At 40.6% G+C, this 27790-nt stretch overlaps 2 protein-coding genes across 8 annotated transcripts in view; both read right to left on the bottom strand.

The window, feature by feature from the left end:
- Positions 1-488: 488 nt before the first annotated feature.
- ALKBH3 (alkB homolog 3, alpha-ketoglutarate dependent dioxygenase) lies at positions 489-25114 on the bottom strand. Of its 7 annotated transcripts, XR_012775895.1 has the most exons (12): positions 24096-24248; positions 22814-22926; positions 21557-21591; positions 20172-20219; positions 18470-18573; positions 17171-17259; positions 13759-13968; positions 12652-13218; positions 12178-12264; positions 10385-10523; positions 5090-5188; positions 4529-4547 (listed from the first exon to the last, which is right to left on the bottom strand). XR_012775895.1 is itself a non-coding variant. In XM_075502534.1 (9 exons), exons 1-9 carry the CDS (start codon positions 24791-24793, stop codon positions 4455-4457), a joined length of 879 nt encoding a protein of 292 aa, XP_075358649.1. In that variant the 5' UTR covers positions 24794-25114; the 3' UTR covers positions 489-4454. The 7 variants fall into 7 exon arrangements, 5 of the variants coding, with proteins under 5 accessions (XP_075358649.1, XP_075358647.1, XP_075358648.1 ...); XR_012775896.1 differs by lacking the exon at positions 12178-12264; XM_075502534.1 differs by lacking the exons at positions 10385-10523; positions 12178-12264; positions 12652-13218; positions 24096-24248 and adding an exon at positions 24706-25114 and having other exon boundaries at positions 489-4547.
- An 890-nt stretch (positions 25115-26004) lies between these two features.
- The window catches only part of HSD17B12 (hydroxysteroid 17-beta dehydrogenase 12), a 95675-nt gene continuing 93889 nt past the window's right edge, over positions 26005-27790 (bottom strand). Inside the window, 1 exon segment of the mRNA XM_075502530.1 lies at positions 26005-27686. Coding sequence (XP_075358645.1) covers positions 27582-27686 — 105 coding nt within the window. The 3' untranslated portion in view covers positions 26005-27581.

Here is a 27790-nt window from a genome sequence, read left to right as displayed (position 1 = left end):
ACAGTCTTCTGTACTTTGCTAATACTATGGTATGAAAATTCTGGTGCCTTAACCCCTTCCTGGCCCTCCATCTCCTTCTACATTACTATTGTAGCTATAAATTACTATATGTAGCTATACTAAGCCCATCAGTCATGACAAGTGGAAAATATATAGCTAGAATGAATCTGACGCAGGAGGAATAACATTATCTATGGCTTTAAAGCTAATCAAAACTGAAAATCCTAAAGAGGGTTTTTTTTTTCCTAAAAAAAGAAATACAGCAGAGAAATGATGGAACTTTGCCATTGATTTTAAATGGCGTGTGCTCAATCAACCTGGTGTGGCCCAACAGCGTAGTATTCAGTCAGTTATACTCTAACCTCACCAAGAGTTTGTGCTTGAATATTCAAGTATTCTGTGATTAAATGATTATTGCAAGTAGCATGGAGACAGAGCGATTCTTGACACCAGTATGGTTAATTAATAATGTTATTGTTTATATAGGTGTTAAATAATTGAATGGTTACATATTGTTGTTGGAACCAGTTGCCCTTTTTTCAGAACAGCTCCATCCTGCATATTCCCTCAGGGTGGCAGGCCACCATCCATCCTTACCAAAGACAGCTTCCATTCATCTGCTGCTTATCATCAAGCCTGAGGAACATCATATTTTGGAAAAGGTGATGGCTATTTTGGAAAAGGGAATCTTATCTGGGGTAACTAGTAGACTCAATCTGTTTGAAAGCCACAGACAATGAACAGTTTTGAGGAATGCAGTTTTTCAGCTTTTCTTGGAAGACACACACATACTCTGCTGAAAAATAACATTTCGGAATGAAGAAACAGGAAAAAAGTAAAGCCACAGTTTATATCTTCTCCATAAAAAAATATCGTCACACCTGCAGCAGGGAGCATATGAGAATTAACTACAGATAAATATGAACAAATGACAATGAGAGTAAGAGGGGGAAAGGAAAAGGCTATGAGAGGCAGTTTGGGAGACACAGGAAGAACACAGGGAATATGTAAAATAAAATTCAGAAGTGCTCTGTAGGCAAAGCAGGTCTTAGCATCTGCTCCACTACCTCATATGGACGGACTACTCCGTGCTTAGATTGGCGAGTCTGGCGATAACAGCAAAAACAAAACCCCCAGGCAACATCCCCCCCAACCCTTTGTGTACATATAAACCTTTGTTTTCAGATAAACAATGTATTTTACTTTAAATTAATGTAATGAATCCTGAGTTTAAACCTTTTTTCAAAAAGCTGTTGGCTGGGAACATTGTACTGTCAAAACAGTCCTGGAAGGAAGAAAGCCTTATAACTGGAAAACAAATCTTTTGGGTAGCATTTTTAGAAATATTGTTTTCAAATCCACATAACTAGGGGGAAGGTTCCTCCAGCTATCTTTAAGTTAAGGAATAGAACCTAACTATATATTTACCATTCTAAATACATTATGCTCTGGCACTTGACTCCAACAGCAGAAACAGCTGAATACTAGCACTAAAAAATTTTCAAGTTGCCCTGGTCTCTAGTGAAAAATCTTTAGGAGCCACAAGAACACCACCAGGCTCAAGACTTCTTAAATCTCACTTTTGTTGCACATCCATTTTGAGAACTGTAAGAGTGCTTGCAGCATTCAGGAACAAATTTCTACCTACAGGAAAAGTGTCCCTGCAGAAAGCTCTCCTGAGATGTGGGCTGGAATCTCCTCTGCTCTAAGCCATTTCCTGCTGCCCCAGCAGGCAGGAGATTGCAATCCACTGCCACCTGGCTAGGTGACTTTTTTGGGAGGAGGTGGGGGGAGGAAGGAAGGAGGACCCACAAGTTCCCAGCTGACAAAGAAACTTGACCTCTATGCCAACTGTTCCCTTTGCAGCCAGGGCACTCAGGACAGGGGGAGGAACGATGCCATGTGCCTTCTCTCCACTGTTGACCAGATTTGGATATAAGCAGCAGCACAGTCAACACATGAGAGAGAGCAGAACATAGTAGACACCAGCAACAAAAGGGTATTGCCCCAAGAGAGCTCCATGGGATACAGCATTTCTCTTATAAATCATTTTATTGTTGGGGAGGAAACCTTGGCCTTCTCCCAGATCAAAGGAAGTAAAGAAACTAAAACACAATTTGCTAACATTATAAATTGAAACTGAGGAAATAAGTGAAAAACTGTTCTTCCGCAACAGTATCAGTCTCCAGGGCCCTACCATCAGTTATGTGTCATAGCTTCACTGAATTCAAATGAGTCACAATTTCCATAGGCTGAGGTTTGGGGGTTTAAAAGTTTCCCTCTAGTCCCCATCTACCCTCTCTTGCAGCATGACTGCTCTTAACACAGTGTAAATAGATGTAGCTTGTATGAACTGATAAAGGCTCAAGTGTTGCCTTGTCAGAATACATGGAGAAATTAGCACTGCCCCTCGGGGTTAAGGAAAACCACTCTCTGTCAGGACTGACAAACCTGGGCACGCATACAGGGATGTGCACAAAGCTCCAGTTACCCAAAGAAAGTAAACGAGAGAGTAAGCGTCTGCCTCCAACACTAATTCTCAGGAGATACATCACAGAGGCCAGATCTTAGATTCAAACGCAAGGAATTAACATTAAATATACTCCGAAAACATATTTCTATACAAACGGGGATGAAAGTAAAGACATTATTAGATCACCAAGTAAGTTTTCTAGCAACATTCAATCATTTTAGAAGAATAAGCTATTTCAAAAGCTGTATGGTGCTTTAGGTAGAGAAGCTGCTTCTAGAGTTGTTTGACATACAAAAAAAATGATTCTGCCCAATATCAGAGCACAGGGATTGAAATGGCTCAACAGTCTGTCCTTTAGGTCATCAATAACATTAAAACATAGGCATAATTGAGTATTAATAACTTGACTGCTCTCATCAAATAGGAATTTTAAACTACAGCAAATGCTGGCTAAGAAAAGATAGACATTTTCTAAACGCCAGCTTACTCTTGCACTGAAGAGGGATGCTGTCTTGCTTAACATGTTAACGTGTTGCAAGGCATAGAGTATTTACGCATGCTTAGATCCTACTTCAGGCAGAAAGTGAAGACATACCAAATCTATGTTCTGATCCAGTACAGTGGATGCCATTTAGCTGCAGTGAGAACTTAACCACGTAGGCAGCATACCTGACTTAACATCCAGACACCAGTCATCAGCTCACTGGTTCCTACCAACAGGTGACAGGTACCCAGGGCAGGCAAACTTGAAGAATTCCAGCAAGTCAACCTACAATCAGGTCTGAGCTGCTGACTGCTTCTCTGTAACAGCAGAGGTTCAAGAGAGAACCCCTCCAAGTAATATTCTTCAATGTAATATGCATTGACCTAGCAGCAGTAGCACCAGAGTGAGTGCTACACCTGGTACTACTACACTCTACTTAGTGTAGCTTTGCAGCTGACTTAGATTGCGATTATAATAATTTGGGTCCAAATCTGTGGATCAATTTTTCTGGGTATCAAATTTGGCAGCACAAGCCAGATTTTTAGAGATGCTGACATTTCCTGACCCACCTGAAATCACTGGAAGCCACAACTTAGTTGTGCTAAAAAGAAACATAAAAAAGAAACAAAGAATTTATTAGCAAATTCTGAAAGTAATGTTTTTCATCTCTTTGTGTCTATTTTCCTGCCTATGACACACAGGTACACTTTTAAGCCAGCAGGGATGGAGGACTGCTAATACTCAAGCAACAGGCAGCTTCGATCTGGCTAATAAGGCTTGTGGCTAAGGTGTCTCTGTTGCTTGCCTTTGTCTGTCTTGTCTACACAGATAAACAGCTAGGATAAAGTCTGACCACAGAGTGCATAGGAGAAGGGAGCCTTGACCCTCTGTTCTACTAGACACTAGTATAATTCAAGTAGTTATATAAATAATGAAACTGATTGCTTCATTGGAAAAGACTTTGCAACCTACAAATAAAAAGCAATGCGCTACCCCTTGGTGAAGTGAGTAATACTCACGAGATCATCATGAAGTGCAGCTTTCTCATTTCTGTACACACAGCACACATACAGCTGGCTTACATAAAAGAATCCTGTCTTGTCGTTACTTGGAACATAGACCATTACTTGGGGGGAAAGCAGAGACAAGGGAAGGTGCAAAAATAACTGCTCACTGAATCTTTCTGCTCCAGTTGGTACCTCTCAGATCTTTCATGTGCTTTGTGTTCTTTTAAGAACGATCATTGTTTTTTCATAAACTTAAAGCCTGTGATTTAGTATCATTTAATAGCATATCATTTCTGAAAACAAAACAGCACTGTCCACATAACACAGGCAGCTTCTGATTGTCAAAGATCTTCATTACATCGATTCTTTTCCTCATCAGATGAGAGTTTTTCACAGAACTCTGTTCCTGTAAGGCTTCCTTTAAATCTGTAGCAATCTGAAGCTCTGGATCTGCTGTGGGTTTATAACCAACAATGCTCAAAGTGCCTCTTCACTTCCAAACTCCATGAGGTTCTGGATAAATGATCCTAAATGTCAAGTTTATCCGTGCATCTCTAGAATGATATTCCTTAGGCACTCGATGCTGTAATTGGCATTAGCAAAAAACCAAAACAAAACAAAAAACCAAAAGCATGAGCTTGTGATTTAAAATACAGGTAATCAAACAATGTAAAAAAATTCATTTCCTGTGATGGCTTTTTATTAACATTTCTAAACATTTAGGTAAGGCAAAAAATTCATGTTCATGGCTCTGACTGCTCAGGGCCATTGAAAACAAAAGGTCTTTGTAGATTACTGCACACTTGTTAAATTAAGTTGCAAGTTTTTTATATTCTAAGTTCCTAAATTGATTTTGCTCTTTCAGCTGCAGGCTGCAACCTTCATTGCTGAAGTTTAATGCTGGAACATCTGAGCTGATTCCTATTACATCACTTAGCAATTGAAAGAAAACCCATTGTTTCTGTGGGTGCTTTGAAATTCTGAGGCAGAAAGCAATATTAATGCGCTGGGAAACAATTGTGTGACTGGAAGCAGAATGTCCTATACCTTTACGGGAGTGCCTCGTGCATATTTAGTAAACTGCATCACATGTAAAGCACACAAACGGTGTCAAGGAGTTCTTACCTGCCAGTCCTCCTGGGTAGCTCCTTCCATCATCAGCAGAGTCCCGTGATCAAGTGGGATTCTTAGTCTTTCTACATAAGTATAGTCTCCATTCTCTTCCTAAAAAGAAACATTAGACACTGAAGAAGTGGGCATGTGCATTTGGTAGAAAGCCAGTCCTTTACAGTAGAGCTTAAAAAGCTGGGAGGGGAGAGGAGGAAAGGAAGCTCTTACAGGATCAAGAAGTCTAACTAAACCTCTCTGTTACCCTATTTCATAAAGAGTTCAGGAGCCGAGCATTTTAAGGATGAAAGAAGCCATTGCGTCTCACTGCCTGTACAACACAGGTAAAGTTCAACAACCAGTTCCTACATCTAGCACAAAATTCTGGAGCAAGGCTGCGAACCTTTTGGAAACATCCGCTCTTGAAATAAACAGTTCTGTGTGGAGACATTCTGCAATAGCCACCCTGATTCCAACAGTTAACTACTTCATCAAAAATACACATCTTCCTTCTATTCTGAATTTGTCTTGTTTTGGACATTACATGTTGGTATAGTATTATCTGCCAGATGAAGAACTTTTCCTATCCAAAAAAATCTCCTTTTCCTCTAGTACCTTGTAAAACTAGTTGTCTTAAATTTTATCATCATTAAGCAAAACAGACTGCTAAACTAGAAGACAAATAATTTGCAAACTCTTGTTAAGCCTTCAGCTTATGTACAACTTTTTTAAAGCACAAATACAACAACTGGACATAGTAACACCACAGTATTAGTCTCACACATGCTGCATCAGTGGCAATCAGTCTCTATCGCTTTGCACTATCCCTTCCAATTTTAAATCAGACTAATACACTGCTAAGTCAAATTGCTCAGGGAAGTCTATTATGCCAACACAGTTCTCTTTGTCAATCACAACAGTAACCTCCTCATGAAATGATACTATACCTGACATGAACTATCTTCCAGAATGCCACATGGGCAGGTATTATAACGCTCTATGTACTCCTTTAATATTTTCAGATTTTAGCCTTCAACAGCTGCAGAAAAAATTGCTGCAAACCTTGAACAACTTGCATTTAACATCTTGCCTACTTAATGCTGGCACTTTGATTATTTCATTAATATTGAAATGTGAATAGGAAAACCAGGATTTCCTCCAAATACAGAATGGCAGTATATATTTTGCCTTTTACAGATCTCTATTGCCAACTTTGCAAGCTGTCTAGGAAGAGTGGAAAGCAACTCTCTGAAATGAGGAATTCAGGGAAGTTTCAGATAGGAAATCACCTGCAAAATACAGGGGTTATTTAAGAGAGAAGGGGAGTTAGGGAAATATTGTAATTAGTGTCGAAAGGGAGGGACTCAAGAGGTCTTTTATTATTAAGTTATAGAAAGCCATAGGTAGCTTGAAAGTGTAAAGTAGATAATAAATGTCCTCCACTGAAAAAAAGAGTATGACAGGTTCTCAGTCTCTACATTGTATGAGTACAGGGTTAACCTTGTTCTGAGTATACTGCATATAGCAAACAGATAGCCTGAATGCGTATTTGTTATTGTACCACTGCCTCTAGAAGCAGAGATGCTGGCTTTTTTCCAAAGACATCACCAAAGCAGTTATTTGTTCTTGAAAGAAAAGCCAGAAATACACAATTACTACAAAGAGATGAGAAAAAAATAATTAGGCCAGGTCTGAGCTTCTAAAGCATGACAGTGTTCCTGTAAGGGACCATACATCTTAGATAGTTGCTGAACAAACGCTTCAGGTTTTTTATTTTTTAATTAGTTAGGCAGTATCTTCTCTTCCAGTTTCTTATAATGGTTGGTGGACTCCTAAAATCACACTTGCTCAGTGTTTAGGAGGAGGCAATGCTCAATTACTTCAGACCCAGCTGAAGGCAGCAATTACTCCAGACTCCACAAAACCTGTTACTACCAGAGTGGCATTTGTCATATTTGCCATGTAAAATGAAACTGTACTTTGGAGGGGGGGGAGGGAGGGGAAGATATGAGAGGTCACAACTTATGTCACTTGTAACAGAAGCAGATTGCAAAGAAGCTGGAAACAGTACAGGACAACAGAGACTTGGAAAATGGAATTATCACAGTAAGATTTAACGCAGTTTGAGGCACCTCACACGGACAAAAGTCCCACGTTTCTGAAGCAGAAACAAACGTTACAAGACCTCCAGGCTTCAGCTGTATGTTGAGTTATTCAGGAAAACTAACAGGGCTCTGCACAGACGCGACGGTTAGAAGAAAACATTAATGGGTCATAAAGAGGCAGATACAGCCTTTTGAGATCCATTAAATGGACCTAACACTTCTCATCCAACCCATTTTACTGCTTTTACAAAACCTCACATTTTCAAAAATCTTAACTAACTTCCTTGAAGCTTAATTCTGCAGTAGCCCAACTTGATGCACGTTTGTCTTTTTAAAGTTCATGGCTTGAACTTTAGCTCAAAATAATGAGGTAAAGTCTCAACTACTGGGAAAATTATGTCTTGGACTTAAAACACAGTCCAATTTTCAAAAGAACAACTAGGGGAGGGGGGTGGTATAAAAAAGATGCAGATAGAAAGAAGACTGCAAATCCTCTAAAATGCGAAAGAGCTTGGTTGGGATCACATCAATTCCCAATAATAAAAAGCATCACTTCATATAACTGCCTATATATTCACACCTTTGCCACTTTCTGTTCATGTCTGGGACTAGAAGTCGCAGTGTGACAGAACAAGGCTATTTAATACTGGCAGCACTGGCTGGCAATTCTGGATTTGTGAATTTCTTGGGGATACCTAAAGGCCCAAGCCTGTGCCAGTGATTAATTAAGCTCACTAAACCTCTGGAATCAGGGAGTGCTGAAGGCACTCAGAATCACCTGTAATATGTATTCTTTGTAAGGAAAATGAAAACTTACTTTTAAGCTTCTAGAATGATTAGCCATTTATCGTGCTCTATCAAAAGTAAGGTGTAATGCCAAAAATGTTTTCTTAAACTTCAGGGGAAACAAGGAAAAAATTTCAAGAACAGGTATTATAAACATGACTGCTGATGAAAAGCAGAGAAATACCATTGCATGGCTGTTTTCCATTTCACAGGATTGCATCATTTCAGTTTGTGGATGGACAACAGTGGACTTATTTTTATCTCTTGCTCATCTTGATTAAAAATGAATTCTTCTAAGATAAATTATTCAGGAGAAAACATCCTTTTGGCTTAGAAAAGTCAGTATGTAAAAGCAGCAGTTACTTTCTGTTTTAAATGGGACATCCCTGAGCCTATCTTTACATAGAAAAAGAAATTTTTATATCAATTGGTTTTGCAGAGCCAGTGAAGTTAGGCAAAAAGTTTTTACTGTCTTACATGTCATTACTAACACTGTCCACCAAACCTCATTTCAGAACTTTTATTTCTAGAGCTGATGTTAGATATACAGAAAACTCAGTTGAGTTTCACAGGTCAATAATTTTATGAAGGAAATTTATTCTTGACATCTAAGGAGGAAAATACTTTTTTAAAATACTGATAACAAACATTGAAAGAAATGCATCACGTAACTTTTATATGGTCACTTCCTAACTATATATATATTACAAAACCAGCTGCTTCCAAGAACAGGTCTAGTAAAGCAACTGTTTTGCATCTTAGTGTATTAGAATTTTCATAATCTTGGGTTGCACATTTAATACAAATCCAAGCTTTACATTATCCAAGTACCCTGCTAAAACTTTTTTTTTTCCTTAAATCAAGGTACTACAGTTAGTAAGTGAGGAAATCTCAGCATGAGTTGATGGGAAGCTGTGAATATAAAATCTGTATGTATTCCGGGACTCCATCAAGGTTTTTTTCTTCAAATGGTATCAAAATCAAAAAGGTAAGAAAAAGAAAAGATCTAGTATAAATCTATATAAATCACCTAAGTTTGTTTCTTAAGACTCAGGCAAGTTTATTGAGATAGTAGTAGGAAATGGGTTCTGGATAGTGTGGAAGCATCTTCGATTATAAGGAAAAGTAAAGGGAAACATCCCATAGAAGAATGTATAAATAATAATGCAGTTATACATGCAAATGATACAAACTTATTTTCAAAGGCTAAAGTCAGCAGCCCTCATGGAGAGTGCTGGCTTCTAGTCTTCTGCTTTACCTATTTACCTATTACCAAGGGAATCATCCTTATAAAACTCCTAATCTATTTTTTCAGACTTCCATCTTGCTTGTATCCCTCTTTTCCAGTTTACTCCTCTACCACCAGCTGTGGAAACACCCTCCTCCTCCAACAAAGTGGTCTCATCTATCAATACTTCTGGCATTTTCACCTGTTTATTCTCACTACCTCTGACGAAATCCTCACTGCAGCTCTCGTCTTTACGGATTCAGTAAGAATGAGTATCAGTCTTATTGCCCTTTCCTCACGTAATCCACTTGCCCGCCTACATAGGACTATCTTTAAACTCCCTCAGTCTTTCTGCAGCTGACCTTGCAGACTGCACTCGCATCATCCTTTCTGCTTGTCTATAGCTGCTCGAGTCCTGCCGATACTGGTGGACAACACCTCCTCCTCTGCAGCCACTGCTGCCTGCAAGTCTCCTTCATGCCAATCTAAAAGTTCAGTCCTCCTCGTCCTGATCCAAGCCTCAGTTTCTACTGTGCTCCATATATTCCCACGTTAGTCTTCAATCAGGCCTGCTAGGACATGAAGGGTTATTTTTCTGCTGTTTTCAAAAGTACTAGGAGATCTTCTGCTAGAACAGCTACTCAAGGACAGAAGAAAAGGACCATGATTTAGTGTTTCATTTGAAGGACAGACCCATTTGAAGGCTGATTCTGGGAACACCACAAACATCCTGCTATTATCTAACAGACGTGAAGCTCCCTCCCTTCCCCAGCATGCGTCAGTCTCCTTGGTTACAGATGGAAGACGAGCAACCTGACAGCTGGCTTTCTAACTCCTTCCACAGTTCACATGGCAGTTTCTTGGACACCTGCACCCAACTGGTCCTTATGGCACCCAGACGCCTGCTACAGAGCAGCTCCCAGTGGGACATGGGAGCTTAGTGGGACATTAAATATCACCCTTCACCCTTGACCTAGCATTTCACACTAAGCTTCCAAAAAGACCTAATCAGATAACCTGGCATTGTCTCACTGAGTGGAGCAGTGATAAGCAACAGTAAATGTGGTAGGGAGACTGTATCAGAAAGACCCATCTAACACAGAGAAATCAATTCCTCTCAAGTAGGACAATTAAGTCATCTATGAGTGGGACAGGGGCCTTGAGGCTCCTGTGCGGAGAACAGGAGGAGCTCACCGTGGTGCAGAGGCGACAGGTATGATGTGGGCAAGTACGAGAGGACTTGTTGGCTAAACCAATAAATTGCGTGTGAATCGCATATGAATCACAGCTCTAAACCAAAGCATTTGCCTCTTGGTTTCGGTGTAGGCAGGAGCTACAACAATGGGGGGAAAAAGGAGGCAAGAAAAAGTTTAAGTAATTTACTGGAACTAGAAGTAGAAAATAAAAGAAACCAGATCACTATAGACTTTGAACTACCAAGTAGGCATCCAAAAAACCCTAGAAACCATTTAAAGCAAAGACAAAATACCAGCTACAACCACACAACTGGTCCAAATAAACAGAAAATGCAGTATTTAGAAGAAAGAATGCTTAAAAAGAAAAACTCCAGCGGGTAAAGTAAAACAGCTTCTGGCATCATGTTAATTTCCATGAAAAGTCTCCTTAATTCCAGTGGGGAATTTGCTCCTGAAATGTATTTGTAGCTTTTTTTTTTACACGCACTGGGCTGAAATCTGAGTAGGAATTATTTCTACTTATCCACAAGGGATGCTTGGTGATGCAGATTCAAATAGACTATGCATGTCTCTATACTCTTTCACCACCTATTATGTATGATGAACACTTACTCATCCAGTACAGTACTCACCAAAAAGAAAAATAGAGGATTGAACCTTTCCCTCCCCTCACCCTAGAACAATTTTCAGGAAAAAAATAGCACTTGGGCCTAAATAACTTTTTTTTCATTTTTTGCCAAGGAAAAATGCAGAGAAAGGATAAAAAGATTTCCTTTTATGGCAGTTCGAGAATGGCCTATATAAACGCCATCAAATTCCTACCAGACAAATGTCAACATTCACACAAACATGCACAAAAAAACCCAACCCACCAGCTTTACTGGTCTTCTTTGCAGTTAGAAAAATAGGATTTTATTCTATAATAAGTTCATCCACATTTCAAGATATAAAATGGAAAATATTTGCACAGATACTAACATAAACTGAAGTCTCTGTAGGCTCTGATCTAGTATTCAATAGCACTACAAGATGTTACGTGACTTGTGGTACATACTGTTTTGTACCCAGTACATGATCACACAGAGGCAACCGCTTTAATTTTTTTTTTCCAGTACCATTTAACCACAGTGAGCTTCTACCATAGTATTTCTCATCTTGTATTTTCATCACATCTTTCATCTCAAGATACTTAAAAGCATTTACAAGAAGAGAGGGAAATGAAAGCCTTTGAAACTCTAGAATCTAGAATACTAGAATATTGGCCCTCGAAGAGGTTTAATTTTGGGAGGAAAAGGATTTACTTTCTCTTTCCCTCCTCAATGAAGACTAACTCTGGAAAACCCGATGTACTGATACCAGCAGATTACAGACCAGGAAGAGCCTGAATGCCTGTGATGACTGTTAGTCTGAATTCCTTTTCCCTAGACTACATTCCTCTTCCTGTAACTTTGAATAAAGTAATGATCAGACTTCAAATATCTACAATCAACTTTAACTTTCTCTTAATGAAAGAGAGAATACTACATTACAATAGAGTATGAAAATTACTTCTTTGATGGTACAGCCTGAAAGGTGGTAATTTCCATCAGAGCTTCTTGTAACTCCCACTTGGCAAAGCATCTAGTGTCATAGGATGCTCTCAGAAAATTGCAGGCTTTGGGAATGTGCAAAGAATACATAATGTGTGCCATATAATTATTAAGTACGAGTTCCTTAGTACGAGTGCCCTTAGGCACAGGATGCAGTTAATAGCAACTTATTCAAAGATCACTCTGCACATGGGGATCATACCTTAGAAACAGGTATGTCACACTTGCAAAAGGAATACACTTCATAGGTAACAAGACTCAGCTAGTCAGAAATATCAGGTCAGAGGCACTGAAAAAAAAATATGAGAAGAGCTTGAGGAGTACATCTATACAAAATCATCCATCTTGGGAAGAAAGGGGAAGAAATCGTGCAGTACAGATCAAAGAAGGCGGCCAATTATGAATGGCATGGACTGAATTTCCCTCTTTGCTCATAGTGGGTGTCTTTTCAGAAAATAGAAAACAGAACAAAAAGACGGCTTGCTCAAGAACTGGGTTTGATTTTTAAGAGGGAAACTGCAAAGTTTATACTGAAATCTAAGTGGCTTTGATTCTGATCCATCAAAGGGGAACACATGCACTTCTAGAAATGAATCCAAGCACCATTTACAGTTTCCCAGAGGAATGAACTTTCCAGCTGACATTTTGTTATCATCATAGCATCAGAGATACTTACCCATGCTATGCCCACTGATATAATGCACTGGTAATGTGATCTCATGCTCAGGGACCAAGATTAAATTCACTTCAGACAACAAAGAATTTACAAATTAGAAAACTGGTGAAAAATACAAATTATTTATTTGGTTTCTGGTTCAAATTCTGACCTTTACTGTTCATGACTCGTGACCCAAGGTGACTCTTGATGGGCAGACTTCAGTACATCAGCACACAGTCTTCTAATAGGCTGATAATCATCACCTTTGCTTTCTGCATTACTTATTCAGAATAAATAGCAACTTAAGCAGACAGAAGACTTCTTCTCAAAGTTCTCAAAGATTACACATGCAGAAAAGACATCTGAAGCAGGATACCCCAAAATGAGTCCTGTATTCTCAACACAGGAATGTGTGATTCCTTTACTCGGATAAATACGAATTGCAAAACTTACGTTGGCTTGTAAACACAGCATTCCCAAGCACAGCATTTTACCTAGAAAGAGTATTCACTACTGAATCACCAACTAATTCCTGAAAGGATGTTCCACATGTGCATCCTTATCAAGTAAAGATGTCTGTTTAGTCTGTGAAGTATGATGCAACAGTTTGGTATTTTATGGAAAAGAAATGAGCTCCTTCCTTCTGTTCACTGTCCCTCAATCTGAACACATACAAGTCAAAATGCAAACATTATTAAGAGGATTTTTACTTACAAGAGCAGTCAGAGCTACTCTTCATCCCACATACACTATGCATTACACAATGTTTGCCTGAATTTAAGAAAATTGTATCAACTCCTTGGTTCATTGACACAGTGAAAGTCCCCTTCCACTGTCACTGATTTCATTTTAATGGGAAAGGCCCTTATGTGGGCAGAAGAGTGCCCAGGTTGCAATTTCCCTGCACCGCTACACTGCTGCACGTTATTGAAGTGGTCCCATTCCCATCCTCAAGATGTCACATTCCATGTGACTGATTTCTTGATCCCTATGCTTATTCCACAGAACTTTACGAGTTGTGCTTTCATTAACTACTATTAAATGTAATTAAGTTCTCTAAACAGAGGGAAAATACTAAACATATTAGTAACTATAAGACTCTCTCAATGTGATATGAACACTCACAGTGGAGGGTTTCTTCCTCATCTCAAAGGTCCGGGTAGCACCAAAGCTGAGTGAGGCAATGACAGGATTTTTTCCCAGTGATGGTTCATCATCACTGTGCCAGTCTACGCTATCCTTCTCATTTCGGTAGAGGTTGCAGAGAAGAGAGTTGAAGGTATAGCCAGTGAACTCTTCAATGCGCTCCTTTAGCATGGTCAGCAGAGGATGCCACTGTAATCAGCACAGCAGGATTAGGGTAAATACAATGAAAGCTGGCCAGCAGCAGGTAACATCAAGACAGAAGGGCAAAACTACTCAGAAACAAAACATACTCCACTTTAGTCACAATAAACTTGAAATCGAACAAATGCCTCTGAACAATTCTGATTATATTTTTAATAAAGCTGAGGAATGGGCTTTCTGTGAAATATGCGTATGTTACCTATTGCTCAATACTAAACCATCTCTTAAAACTATGAAGCCAGTCTGCCTTTCATACTAATGTAGCCAGCCACACCAATTAACTGAAAGGTGAGAAAGTAGAGAGAGTAAAATCTGCTTGAACTGACCATGGATAAACATTGAGAGTTCTTAGCTAAGACAAAAAGTGTGCAACTTCTCCCATGCATACCTGTTTTTTTTAACCTCCTGGCCAAGCTAGACGAGTTTAACACAGGGCTGTGATAACATCTGAGTTACTTGGCCATTACTGGTGGGCATAGTGCATCCAGAAAGTTTCAATCAGTGACTAAATGACACGCTCTCAATTGCCTGCAGCTGTTGACACAGAACACTAGACAACGGTTGGTCTAACACTGTCACAGCATGGCCCTCTGTCCCCGCTCTGTTAGTACAGCTTGTTGAGCCCAACTCATCACCTCCTGGGATTTTGACTTCAACACTGTAACTTTTCAGTGGTTCACAAAACCAGTGTCACAGGCCCTGAATTTCATCCTTCCCTTTGCTAACATGTTGCTGAGCCCATAGCCCATGGCAGCGCTGCACATTCCATTACAACTCAGTCCAGTGAATCATCATTTAATGTTATAAACTTACATCATGACTTTCATCTGTCAGAGTGCTTTTAAGCACTACGTAAGTTTAAAAAAAAAAAAGCCAAAGCAATGTAGGCCAGAATTTTTGCACATTATATAAGCAGAAACACAGATCAAGAGAGGATTAAGCACTGATTCCAAACCTTCCAGTGCATCACTGGCAGAAGGAGGAACAGAGAGCAGGAATTAGTTCCTAATATCCACCTCTAATAATCAAGTCTGCACCACCTTCTTTTCATGCTCACCCATGTTTAAGGGGTTTTTAACCTATTGGCTACACTGCAGGAGCCTCAACATAGCATCTTTCTCTATTAGGGGTATTTCTAGCTAAGTCACCCCTTCAATGACTAAACATCATGTGAATAATTAATTATACATAAACATAGCTTGCAGCCATGGGACATGCAGGGAAATCAGTTACACCACCCAAAAAAAGCTATAGCTTGTAACTGGGCTGCCTGAATGTGCAGTATGTGCAGGACATACAATGCAATGACAGAAGAGTCCAACAAGAATTACTGAAAGCACTTTTCAGTGACCAACTAGGACTGGATTCCTTCAATTCCTACCACAAAAGTATTTATTATTAAAAATGTTACTATATGGTGAATTTTACAGTTCAGTGGAAACCCCACTACAAACCTGTAGCATTGGAAGTAATTCTGTTGAAACGTTACTGTTGTCACCAACCACATCACTGCTTATAAAGAAACATTTTTCTAATACTAAAATTCATTTAGGCACAAGCACTGCATTATACCCAGCAGTGCTGCAATCACACCCAGTCTTACCAAACACAAGAGTAGGGGTACAAAGCTAATTACTCCTACAAACCAAGCATTCAAGGCAGGTAATTGGTTTTGGCCAAGCTGTGCACTAAATTACATTTTACTCAGGATATTTTTGTGATATAAACCCTATTCTACAGGTAAGAACTGTGCTCTTTACACCATCTACTGCTTCTTCTAGACTGCAGGAACTCCCACCTACAAAGCTGAGTGAAATGTCAGAGTATCCATATGCAGCCTACCCATGTATCTGCCTATGGGCTGTTTCCAGACAGTGGCAGGGCTGGCTCCCAGCTATGCAAGTCTGCCAGTGCATCTCACTTTCTGCTGGAGTTTCTTTCTCTCAGTAAAAAGGAGAATTAATCAGGGATGAAAGACTGGATCAGCATGCGTGACTGATTTAAGCCTTGTACCTCTTGGGTGAGAAAAACAAACGAGTGGCCCAACGAGTGCTAACTCTGAACTTTATGCAAACTGAACTGAAACCGTCAATTCAGGGTATATAGGCTCTATCCAACCTCTGAGTAGCAACGGCTTCCACAACAGGCAATTCTGAACTGGATTTAAATCATTAGTGTACAGCAGAATGATTTTGGAGGGGCACTTCCAATCCCTAAAGCCATTCAGCTTCTAGGAAAGTCCATTTAAAATAATATTCCACAAATGAGTAAAAAAAAAAAAAAGCCAATTTTTCCACCACAAATTCCATAGGTTATGGAATTTTTGAACTATGGTATTTTTGAGACTACAGAATCTTCACAATTCATCTTGTTGAATAACGCCTTTCCACTTTTCCCAAACTGAACTTTGCTAGGAGGTACCCCCTTTGGCAGCAGTTCTGGGACTTGAGACACTTCTCTCTCATCCTATCCAGCCTTCAACAGTCACACTTAATTCATGGTTCAGAACATTGCAGCCTACTGCCATGGAAATTTCAAACAAAGCAATACCAAGAGACAGGCTGATGGGACAACAGGCTGGAAGCCAGAGAAAGAGACTGAACATGAACAAAACATCAACGAGTCACTCAGAAGGTTTTTAACCCTTCCAAAATAGCACGGGAAATTACATCATACAATCTGGAGTTCCTGAGCCAGCAGGTTGTATGTGTGAATTTCATAGCACTCACATAGGAATCAACAATATGCCTAAATTCTCATTTAAGCAGTATTGAATCCAAGTGTTTCTGAAAATAACTATTTCAGTAATTGATATTACTATATCTTTACAACAAAAAACTCAGTATGACTGTGTACACTACATAGTCTCCAATATAAAGATGCATAGAGTAAGTCACACAGAAGAGTTTAGAGTTTTGTCCAAAGCTACAGTGACCCAAAAGCAGAACATTAAACTCCGGAGTTTTTGCCAATGTTTAGCAACTAAATCACGCTCCTCTCAGTCAATCCACTCATAATGCTTGTTTTATGAAGTCATCCACATTCCACTAGTATCTGTTGCTGATCACAAACGAAATGCTGATAGATACTCTAGATAAAAACAGAGGATAGAGGGAATTTTTGTGTCTCAATTTCTGCAAAGGATTGCTTCATAGACGATAATAAAAGAAAACTGTAAACATATACATACATTTGGGTTTGGCTGCATTGTTATCCTGGAGTACGTGTAAGGAAGTTCCCCATACCACGAGGTAAGCCTTGGCTCCTCAAAAGATACTTCTAAAAAAGAAAAATAGGAAGACTTTCTCAGTTGCCTTATCAAAGGGCTTGAAAATGGAAAGATGACGCAATTCTGCCAAGAACCTTGATCAAAAAGGGACTGTCCACTCACATAAAGTTAGAAAGCAGCCCCTTAAAATCCTCAGCCTTACACAATGAACTCAAGTGAAGGAAAGAGATTATTCAAAAGCAGGCCTGTCTGTGCAAGAGGAATTACCTTGCAAAAATCTTGGAACCACATCAATTTTCTCATCCCTATGCCAGACAGGGCAGGGACTGGACAAGTTAAAGAGAGCAAAATGAAACTGAAATTTTGTTTATAATTCTGTCTTGTTTTATATTCTCCTGGTTCCAGTGCCCAATCCACTGGCATAAGTTGCAAGATGTATCCACTGGAAAGGATGAAGTGGGAAGGACTGCAGCATCAACGGGACATTACAGAAGCAGAATGTAGCAAGACTGGACAAGTAATAGTTTGTCAAATACGTGTGTCCTCTGTGGCGTAATACAAACATCAAGTTAAAAGTACTTTCAACTTCTGAAAAGACTATCTTAGTAGCTATTTCTCATGCTTGACACGTAACATTCTCCGTTACACTGTACCTGTATTGCAAGCCAATAAGCACAGATGTTGAAGACACTTTCCATCCCTGTCCAGTAACCACTCCGATATATTAACTCATATCTGTTTCTGACTGAAGAGAAATTTAGCTAGAACAGGTGCCCCTTAGTGAACAAATCCAGAATAGCAGTCTCCTCACTTACTACATACCGGAACTAATAAGCAAAGACAAGGGAAAAGAAACATGCGCTGCTGGGATTTTAAGTGAGAGAGGCAAAAAATATTCGTGGTGACAGAAACCCCAAAGAACACAGTTTTTGCAGCATCACTGGGAGACAGTATGGAGGGATGGAGCACAGACTTAATCTAAAAAGAGAGTAGGAAAAAGAACTGGAGTTGACAGAGGATGAAGTAAAATTCAAAGAATTTTAAGACAGGGAATTTTAAGTTGGAAAGATCTCATTTCGTTGGCAATAGGAACATGGTGATAGAGGTTGAAAATAAGCAGCAGTACTCTTCAGATATGCATGGAAAACCTGGAAGGAAATATGTGAAGGAGTGGTAACATGTAAAATTAAAAACGATGATAAACAACGCATGGATTTTGGTATGGAAATGACCTGAAAAGTTGGTCTACACATGCCTTACCCTGTCTGATGTGAGTTCTCTGACCCCAGGGTATGTCTTGGAGGAGTTGTTCAAACATCCAGTCTGCTTGTTCTGAGTCAATAAAGCCAGGAATCAAATGAATCCTAAGGAAGAAAAATATAAAGAAAAAATGGAAGTAATATACCTTTCTATATGTACTTTGATAAAATATTCTAATTTCCAGGATTCCCAAAGGAGATAAGAATGGCTGTAATGCATCAGACCAAAAGTCAAAGCCCAGTACCCTATTTCTGACCACAGCCAAAAGCAGGTGTGAAGGAAAGGACAGAAGGCAGCAGAAGCTCCTGATGAGTCTTCCACTCACCAAATGCTTAGGTTTTACAAATCTAATTGCTTTGTAAAACCTATGAAAATGTATGACACCCACAATATTCTATGAGTCCCACAATCAGCCATATACTGTGTGAAAAATGGCATCCTTCTGCTTGTTATTAACTTCCCATTTGATAAATTAGATAGCCCTGCTTACGGTGCTACAACCAACATAAGTAAATAATTGCCCTTTATTCACCATCTCCATGCCACTCAGAATTTGATAGCCCTTTATCACTACTGCCATCCTATCCTCTCTTTTCCAAGCACAAGAACCCTAGAGTATTTAACCTCTCCTATTTTTACATTTTTGTACGTACATTTTATATTTTGACTGTACTAACAGCAGCATTCAAAAATTCCAGCCACTGTGGTGGGCTGCAGAGTAGGAACGCTGTTCACAAGAGGTTACTCTCACGAATATTCAATACTCCAAAGACATCACAATAACAATATATATAGTAAAGGTACTAAAAGAGATGCAAAATCCAATCATTAACTTTCCAGAAATGCATATATTCCAACAACACATTATGAAAACAAACACCAGAAAATTACACAGCCAGCTGGGTTATTCTGTATCTTTTCTCTTTCCAGCTGGTCAAACCTTTTACTTTTAAAATTGGTATAAAACTTTATTTGCAGTTTTAGAAGAAACCAAGATGAAAGCTTTGAAATAAATGCACGAAAAGTTACTATGTCCTTGGCATTTTTTCCAGTATTAATAAAACTTATCAAATTCAGAAGAAAAGGATTAATACTGATATTGCAGCTAAGTCAGCAAGGTAAAATAAAACGCATTTTAGTTAGTAGGAATCACAGAACAAGTAGGTTTTGTTTTGAAGTGTCCTGAAGCTGAAATAATTAAAGCATTGCATGTAAGCAAAAGGGACAACCCTGAAGTTACCAAACCTGCCTAAAGTCAAATACTTTTATTAGATGAATTTAAACAAGTCCAATATACAGCTCAAAGTTTTTGGTAGCTCTTAATGATACAACACAGACATCACGCACTTGCTAACACAGGAATACTGATCCAAATTTCAAGCAGCAACTTACTCTGGATCGTGAAACAAATGGACATAGCCTGTTCTCCTTATTCTGGACAAGAACACTAGATACAGTAAGCGCTAGATGTTAAGAGGTTCATTTTTCTTCTCTTCAGTGCTGCTCAGAGCTGCCTAAGTCTCTGCTACCTGATACTCAAAGTATTTCCGAAAGTACTCTAAACAGAAGATACACAGGAAGGGCAATGTGCACCTGCTAGAGTCAAAACATTCTACACAGACCAGACTTCAGAAAGCTGAGTATCACCACGTTGTTCCACAACAGCAAATTACAAGTTTCAAAAAACGTGCAATTCACTTACCTAGAAATGCCAGTTGGTACTTCGCTGAGCTCATACACGCCAGGCTTGCTGAGGATGTAAGAAAGGAAAGAGCCATCAGATGGACAAATAACAAGAAATTATCTTACACTGAGCAGCATGGACTAGAATTGCTGTAAACCTGGCCTAGGGAGAGTATTCTTTACAAAGGAAAAGAAAAAAAGTTTTGCACTACTAAGGGAAGCAATAACGTTCTGGAGACAGTCAGAGGTCAGAGTAAGGCAGCAAGGGGTGTTGCAGAAGCAAATGAGTTTGTGTGTACTTCCTGCCTCTCACTCTCATTTCACCAAAGGCTCAATACACGGTTTTAAGGCTCTAGAGATACATAAATGAGGGATGTCACGGGGAATCTAAAGGAGACAACCATACAAGACTGCACCCTGACCATTACGTTTGCATTTATAAGTATACAAAGAAGACAAGTGTAACTGAAGATGCAAAATCCAGTTTTCAGTCAGATGACCGATACCACCATTCTCCTAACAGCAAAGTGTTCATCAACCTTGTGACACAGCGAAACCAAGTTACAGGTATGTGAGCAGTATTTTAACTATTGTAGCTGGTATAGAGGGTAAACAATTCTTCCCTGTTACGAGTTGCATTGTCATAAAGTATTATTTATTCTTGTACAAACTGCTTGCTTCACCTACTATCTCATTTTCACCTAAGCCAGCTCCCAACTTTATACTGCTCTTTTTGCCTAGAGCACTCCAGGACTTAATTGCTCTCCAGCATTGCTTCTCCCTCAAAACAGTTCACCAGCTCACGAGATGATCACATACTGTGTTTTGTGCTGTGCTGTATTTAAGAAAGTTAAATAAACAGAAATTTCTGCTCTCTTCTATACCAAACATGCAGAGCATAAACTGTACTCTATTACCTACAGCACATTGCTGTGATGAGAACAGCATCTGAGTTTTGTTTCCTCTATATTTTTTTGATTTGTAAATAAGTGTAACAAATGAAGGGTCAGTGAACCTTTAGAACACTTTTAACACACTGAATTTACTTAATATCTAGATACTATGTTATTACTACTAATCATAAACAATATGCAAAGAACATATGGCTGTGTCATTCATACTGAAATGGAAAGTTAAAACATAAGCAAATCTGTTACAATCTGTAAGTGCTTCTGGGAAATTCTGTAACTATTTCCAGCAATATTTTTCATGACTCTTGACAGAAACACCTCTCACAGAGTAGTTCTACTTAATGAACTGTTCACTACCACGCTAGCAGTGGGAGGGCAGCTGAACATCTCATCTGAATTATGCCTGCTCTGCACAATCTGCTCTTTTTCAGCAGATTCCCACTGACCAACAAGACAGAAAAACTGCACGAAGGACAATCAGCAGTATACTCACTCTATCACACCTGCCTCAGGAACTTTGCGCTCCACCTGAAAGGTAACAAGACAATACATGGTGAATATTAAACATTTAAGTACCTGGCATGCTCTAGTCAAACAGAACTAATTACCATCTCTAGTGACTCTGTATAGCTGCATACTGATATGTCAGTGAGAAAAACATACCTCTGGAGAATTGGTAAGGAGTAACAACCCATCCACTCTCTCCATACCCCAGAAACTCTCAAAGGCAGCTACCACTGCAGGTGGTTTTTAACAATCAACTGCCCCCTAAAAGACATTCATTTCTAAATTATTTGGATTATTACAGTACTTGCCATTTATCAACTGCAACAAAAAAAATTCTTATCCTTACATTTGGAAGTAAAAATCTAGAGCAACTATAGGAGGGATGAACAAATCCCAGGCCCCAGACAACAAGCAAAACACAAGACAGACCAGACACAGCAGGAGCTGACACTTTAAAATTGTCTGCACCGCTTGAGATAGCTGGTTTTTGTTAAAACAAAAAAACCAAACACAGTGTTTAATCCAGCCTGGTCCAGCCTGGATTAATATTCTGGTTCTCTCAGGGATTTATGCTTCTCTTCTCTGAGTTCAGTGGAGTACTGAGATGCAAGGAGGGTACTGAGTTGAGCAAGCAAGAAGGTCAAAATACAGTACTATATAGATACCAGGGCTCTGCCACAGGGAAAAGAGAATCTTCCCAGATCATCTCCAATCCTTCCAAGCCAAGATGACAGCCTTTCAAACACTTCTGGCTTAGAAAGAAGTGTTCAAGATTTTTTTTTCCCAAGGAAGGAATTGCCCTCCCACTGCACAGAGCACAATATCCTTCATCTGCTGACAGGACATAAACCAAAGTCTACAAAACAAATCCCACACTCTTCCCCTGTAACAAATAAGACAGATATCCCAACTGAGGGAAAAAACAGAGCTCAAATCACGTTTAGGACATTGCATCATTCTGAATATTTAGGAGAATAAGTTCTTTTGGCTCTCCAAAAAAAAGGAGTTATGAACAAGTACCTAATGAAAGTTTGAGGCTAAACAGAGGGACCATAACTTTCTGTTTGCCATATATGCAACATGGTTGCAAACTCTGCTTGGTTGCAAACTCTGCCCAAAGTTCAGCTCAGCTGAGTTTTTAATTTGTTTTTAAATATGAGACTATAATCTCAAAGTCTAATAATTTTTATCATTTGAAGTTTAATAAAAGATGAGATTCTGCTAGTTACTGTGTAATTTTTACCTCTGATGGCTTTTCAAAGACAAATTGCTTTTGAGTGTGAGGCTGATCATTCCTTATCCATGCTGGTCTAGTGCCTGCAGGGGCAAGGTTGCTGGCCACAGGTGCCTTAGCTGCTAAAGCAAACAGGAAAAAAAAAAAAAGGATCACATGAAATAGAATTTCACCATACAAAAAGTACAGTTTGGAAGAACTTACAGAATCGTTCTTTGAAGTATTCTCCTCTGCTTGGCAGAGACTCCAGGGAACAGCCAAACCTACATTACATTAAGAATTAAAATTGCACAGAAACTGGATTTTTTTAATATGTATTTGTTATTCATAAACAAACAAAAATGAAAACATCCTTTTATCAGAAAGGATAACATCTAGAACCTTTCAATTCTACCACAAACCCCTATCAAATGCCAGCAGAAATTTTCCCAAGCAGCTAAACTGCTTCACTCTGCAATTTTTTTTGGGAAACAAAAAGACGTTTCTCTGAGAAAAATACTTTTATTAAAACAAGATTTTGAAACTAGGGAGAAGGTTTGGAAGAGCAACTCAGGCATACCACTTCATGTGTTTTATTTACACATACAAAAAGGCTTAAAAACACGCCTGAAACAGAGACAAAGTAAAAGTCTTCACTCTGCATAATTCAAAAGATGGGAAAAGTAATTTTAAAATGTCCCCTTATGGATAGCTGGAATGAAATGCATCTGTGACAGAAAACTTACAGGCTACATGCACAAGTCAAAACAGTTGACTAATTTTTTTCAGGATTAAAAAAATCAGCTTGCTTAGGTCGCTCAGTCTGCAGAGAAACGGGAGCTTTACTAGGTACTGTAATCAGGCAAGTGGAACGTGGTGTTTTGACCACATTCACAAAACAAACCAGTCCTTCTTGCAAGACTGGAAACCCACACAGCGCTCTCCTGCCTCTGCGCTCTTTGGTTTAAATGTTTGATATGAAACAGTGACATTAACTCCAGCCCTTTCAACTAGCACTCTTTATTTTGCAATGTTTTCACTGTAAAAAGATAAAGACAGACACATAATAAGTTTTATGAATAAAAAGTTACTAATCGTTATTACAGAAGTTAGCTCCACCAAACTCTATTTGTGTCATTCCACATGCCCAAAGATGAGAGCAGTACGCTTACTTAAGCGTGTGCCTTAGAAACACATCTACGCACATATGCAGCTGACCCTGTGTTCTGTGTCCAAAATTGCTGCAACGTACCTGTGACATACATAAAAATTTTACTTAAAAACCGGGTTCAAACACCTGAACTTTAGTTACCTATAAAAGCCAGACCACAGCTCAAGGCCTCATGCTCCGTGCCACACAGCACGGTCAGAAAAAGCAACCGGGAGACACGTCCAGACAGTTTCATATTCTTTGAAGTTTAATAAAAGATGAGATTCTGCTAGTTACTGTGTAATTTTTACGCAGGTGCGTTTGGAGACCCGAACTCACGCTGTTCTGCCCAGCCAAGAAAGCGATGCAAACTTCCAACCGTACGTCTAGAGGCTTTCAAAGCTTTGCCGATTATTTTTCGCCTCAGCCCACATCACGCCTAGGACAGCAGCTCTCTCCGCGCCATCTACACGGCAAGGACAAGGGCAAGGCAGCCCCAGCGCTTCCCTCAGCGGCGGACGCGCTCCGGCGCTGCACGCCGCCGACGAGCTGGCTCTTACTGCGGCGGGCGCGGCCGGCGATGGGGCCCGCCGGCACCGGCCTCTCCGCAACGCCGCGGCCCGGACAGAAGGGCCCTGACAAGCCGCAGCCAGCCACCCGCAGCCCTGCGAGGCCGACGACAGCGGCCGCGGGGCGCGGCGCCGGACCGGGCACCTGCGCACCAGAGCCCGGGGGCCGCCGCCGCGCCCTCGGGTGCGCGCCCGGTCCTTACCTGCGAGCCGGGCCTTGCCTGCGAGCCGTCCCGCCGGGGCGCCGGCCCAGCCGCCCTGCACGCGGGCTCGCTGCCGCCGCTCCGTCATGCCGCCGCCTCAGCGCCGGGAGCAAGCCCCGGCAGCGCCCGGGCCGGTCCTGGCCCGGCCCAGCCCGCCGCTCCGCCCGGTGCGCCGCCCGCCCGCCTCCGCCGGCGCCGCAGGCCGCTCCGGGGGTTCCGCTCCGCCGCCGCCCGCCGAGATCCCCCCGAGACGAGACCTCAAGGGCGGCTGCCTCCCGGGCTGAGCCTGCGTTTCTTCCCGGGTGTAGGCAGCCCGCCCGGCATTCGGCCGGCCGGCTGCCCCCAGAGCTGCCCGTGGCACCGCGGGGCAGAGGCGCTACCGACCCGGACACAGGTTTCAGTTCCGAGGCCTGGCCGCCCTCTCGCGGCTGCGGCACAGGGTGCAGGGCCGGGCGGCGGTTGCCTCCGCTAGCCGCAGGCCGGCTCTCGGGAAGGGGCCTATGCCGCCGGGCAGCGTGCGCCGGCCGGGGCGGCTCCTTGGGGAGAGAGGGGCGGACACGTTACTCAGCTGCCCCCCTGTCTTCCCCGTTCAAACAAGGGAGTGAAAAGCCAGTGCATCAGTGGCAAACGCCCCTTCGGAGCGGAGGTGCAAGGGGACGGTCACAGCACCACAAGAAAACCCGTCCTGTTTTCTGCCAGGTGCCCAGGATACCTCGAAGTACGTCGGAAGCTGGTGAATAGACACATCATCTCAACCGCCGAGGGGAGCAGGCGTTCAAAAGCCAAGTCACGGCAAGTTAGGGTAACGTGATTCCTTGCTGCAGTTCGGAAAATAAAAGACGACCTCGGAGGAAGCATGAGAGGGGGAAGCCGAACTGTGGCTGCTAGCACCAGGCGCAGGGCAGCGCGCAAGATGAGCACAGGCTCCAGCAACCCCGCTGCCAGATACGGCCTTGCCAGGCCACCACTGCTTCACTGCCAACCGGGTATGCGTGCTCTGTCTGAGGGGAATGTCTTTCCAAACACCGTCAATAGTTAGAAAATTGTTACTTGGAAATAACTGTTTCTTATTAATAGCTTAATTAATAGTCCTAATTAACAGTTTATTTTGTGTTCCAGTGATTTTAAAGTATCAGCACTGTAAAATAGATAACAGCCAGGAAAACAGATTAATAAAAGCTTTGGTTTTGGCATGTAAAAGTACACTCATTTTCACTGCATTATTATATATGATAAAGGACAATCAGGCATTTGAATGTACAGGCAAACAGTTTAAGGAAAAAACCAACACATTAAAGATTCAGAGTAAATTCCATTTTATTTGTTTTACAAAGTCAAAAACATACAGATTAAGTCCAATGCTTCCACATCAGATCCAGAGCAAACCAAGTCATGCGCTCTTACAGAACTAATACCACTGACTTCACCATCCCTGTTCAAAAAATTAAGAAAACTATGGGATAGGATCTGCATCTCAGATTTGATCAGCACCATTGCATCGGTATTCAGGTTTTTTCAATGTACAGAAATGTTAGCCCCAAACCATGTCTCAGTACAACATATTTTACTTCAAAATCAGAGCTTGAAATTATTCTTTCAAGGACAGAAAACAACCTCCACTCTTCAACCGTACGAAGTCACCACAGAGAACATTGGTAGCTGCTTACAATTTGATTTGCCTTGTAAGTTTCAGTACATTTTATGTTTATGGAAAGGAATGTTAGAGACCAAAGTCTTTATTTAAAGAGTAGGTAAATACAGACAACAGCAGTGCAGACTTCTCATATATTCTGATCCCTGTCTCCTGGAGTTGGGTAACTTCAGCCTCACTGGAGCACTCCATTTCAGAATAGAACCATGAAACAAATCCGTTAAACACAATTAAATTAAAAATGTTCTACGTTTAAAGAAGTTTACTGGTTCTCATTTTTAAAGCTGTCTCAAATATTCAGGATTCACATTTCAAAGGCCCTCACCAAAAAGACAGGCTGATACATACTTCAAAAAGAATTTAACCATCATTGCTAACAAGGAGAGTAACCCATTTCAAGCTCTGCGTTTAAAGTGCCCATAATCTTTTACATAGCAACCAGCACGCAACACATAACTTGTGACATTTATCTACATTGTGTTATCACCACCTATTACAAAGAGCAGGCACTGAACTTTTAAAAATGTTATTACAAATCGTAAAGATTACATATTACTGAAAAGTTAGAATCCATATTCAAGAACCAAGAATTTAAATACTTTTTGCAATGTTATTTTATGTATATATTTATAGCAATTACACTCATTTTGGTTTTTGGCCCATTTCCCTCGAGTTCATAACCAAAAATCACACTGGACTGTGTAAGCAGGGGAGCGCTCACAAGATGGCTGACAATGCAGGGTCCTTGCAAGTACCCTAAGCTGATAAAAAGTTACACTCTATCAATAGTGCTAGGTTACCTTTTTAAATAAAAATGTTCCCTTCCCAATCCTCCCCACCTGTCCAGGAATATGTGAGAACTACTATTATTCTGCCCTTCACCCATACATACACAATACATAGATGTGATGGATGCTATATAACCAAGCTGTTCCTCAACAGCACAAGGTCTGATCAAGTCCATGTAAGTATTTCTTAAAGCACAGCGCAATTTTAGTCCAAAGTGCTTCCCCCCTCATATCTATAAACAAATAAAGCCTATTTTTAAATCAATACTAGAAGTCAACAATCTTGTTTCACCTGTATCCTCAAAACAAGACTGTTTTTCTTGTTAGAAAGTACACCTATGATTGAAGATGTTTAAAACATTAGGTCTACTTGGTGCTGCAGCATGGGTAAGGAACCTGCAGGAGCCCCAGGCTTCCGAGATGAAGTTGTGTCCAACTTACTTCTCCTTCATTTTTTTCAAATAACGAGCCCGTACTTGTTTGTTTGTTTTCATGAGTAAATTAATGGCAGCCGGTGTAGGTAGAAGAGAGACAATCCATCCCTAAAAAAAAAAAAGGGGGGGGGGGGGGGGGGGGAAGTCTCAGCTTTTTATAGCCTGTATTAAGTGAAATCTATCAGTTACCAGCACACACAAATATTAGCAAG

This window comes from Mycteria americana, chromosome 5 (assembly GCF_035582795.1).
Source record: "Mycteria americana isolate JAX WOST 10 ecotype Jacksonville Zoo and Gardens chromosome 5, USCA_MyAme_1.0, whole genome shotgun sequence".
NCBI classification, from domain to species: Eukaryota; Metazoa; Chordata; class Aves; order Ciconiiformes; family Ciconiidae; genus Mycteria; species Mycteria americana.
This window is presented reverse-complemented; position numbering and strand designations above follow the sequence as displayed.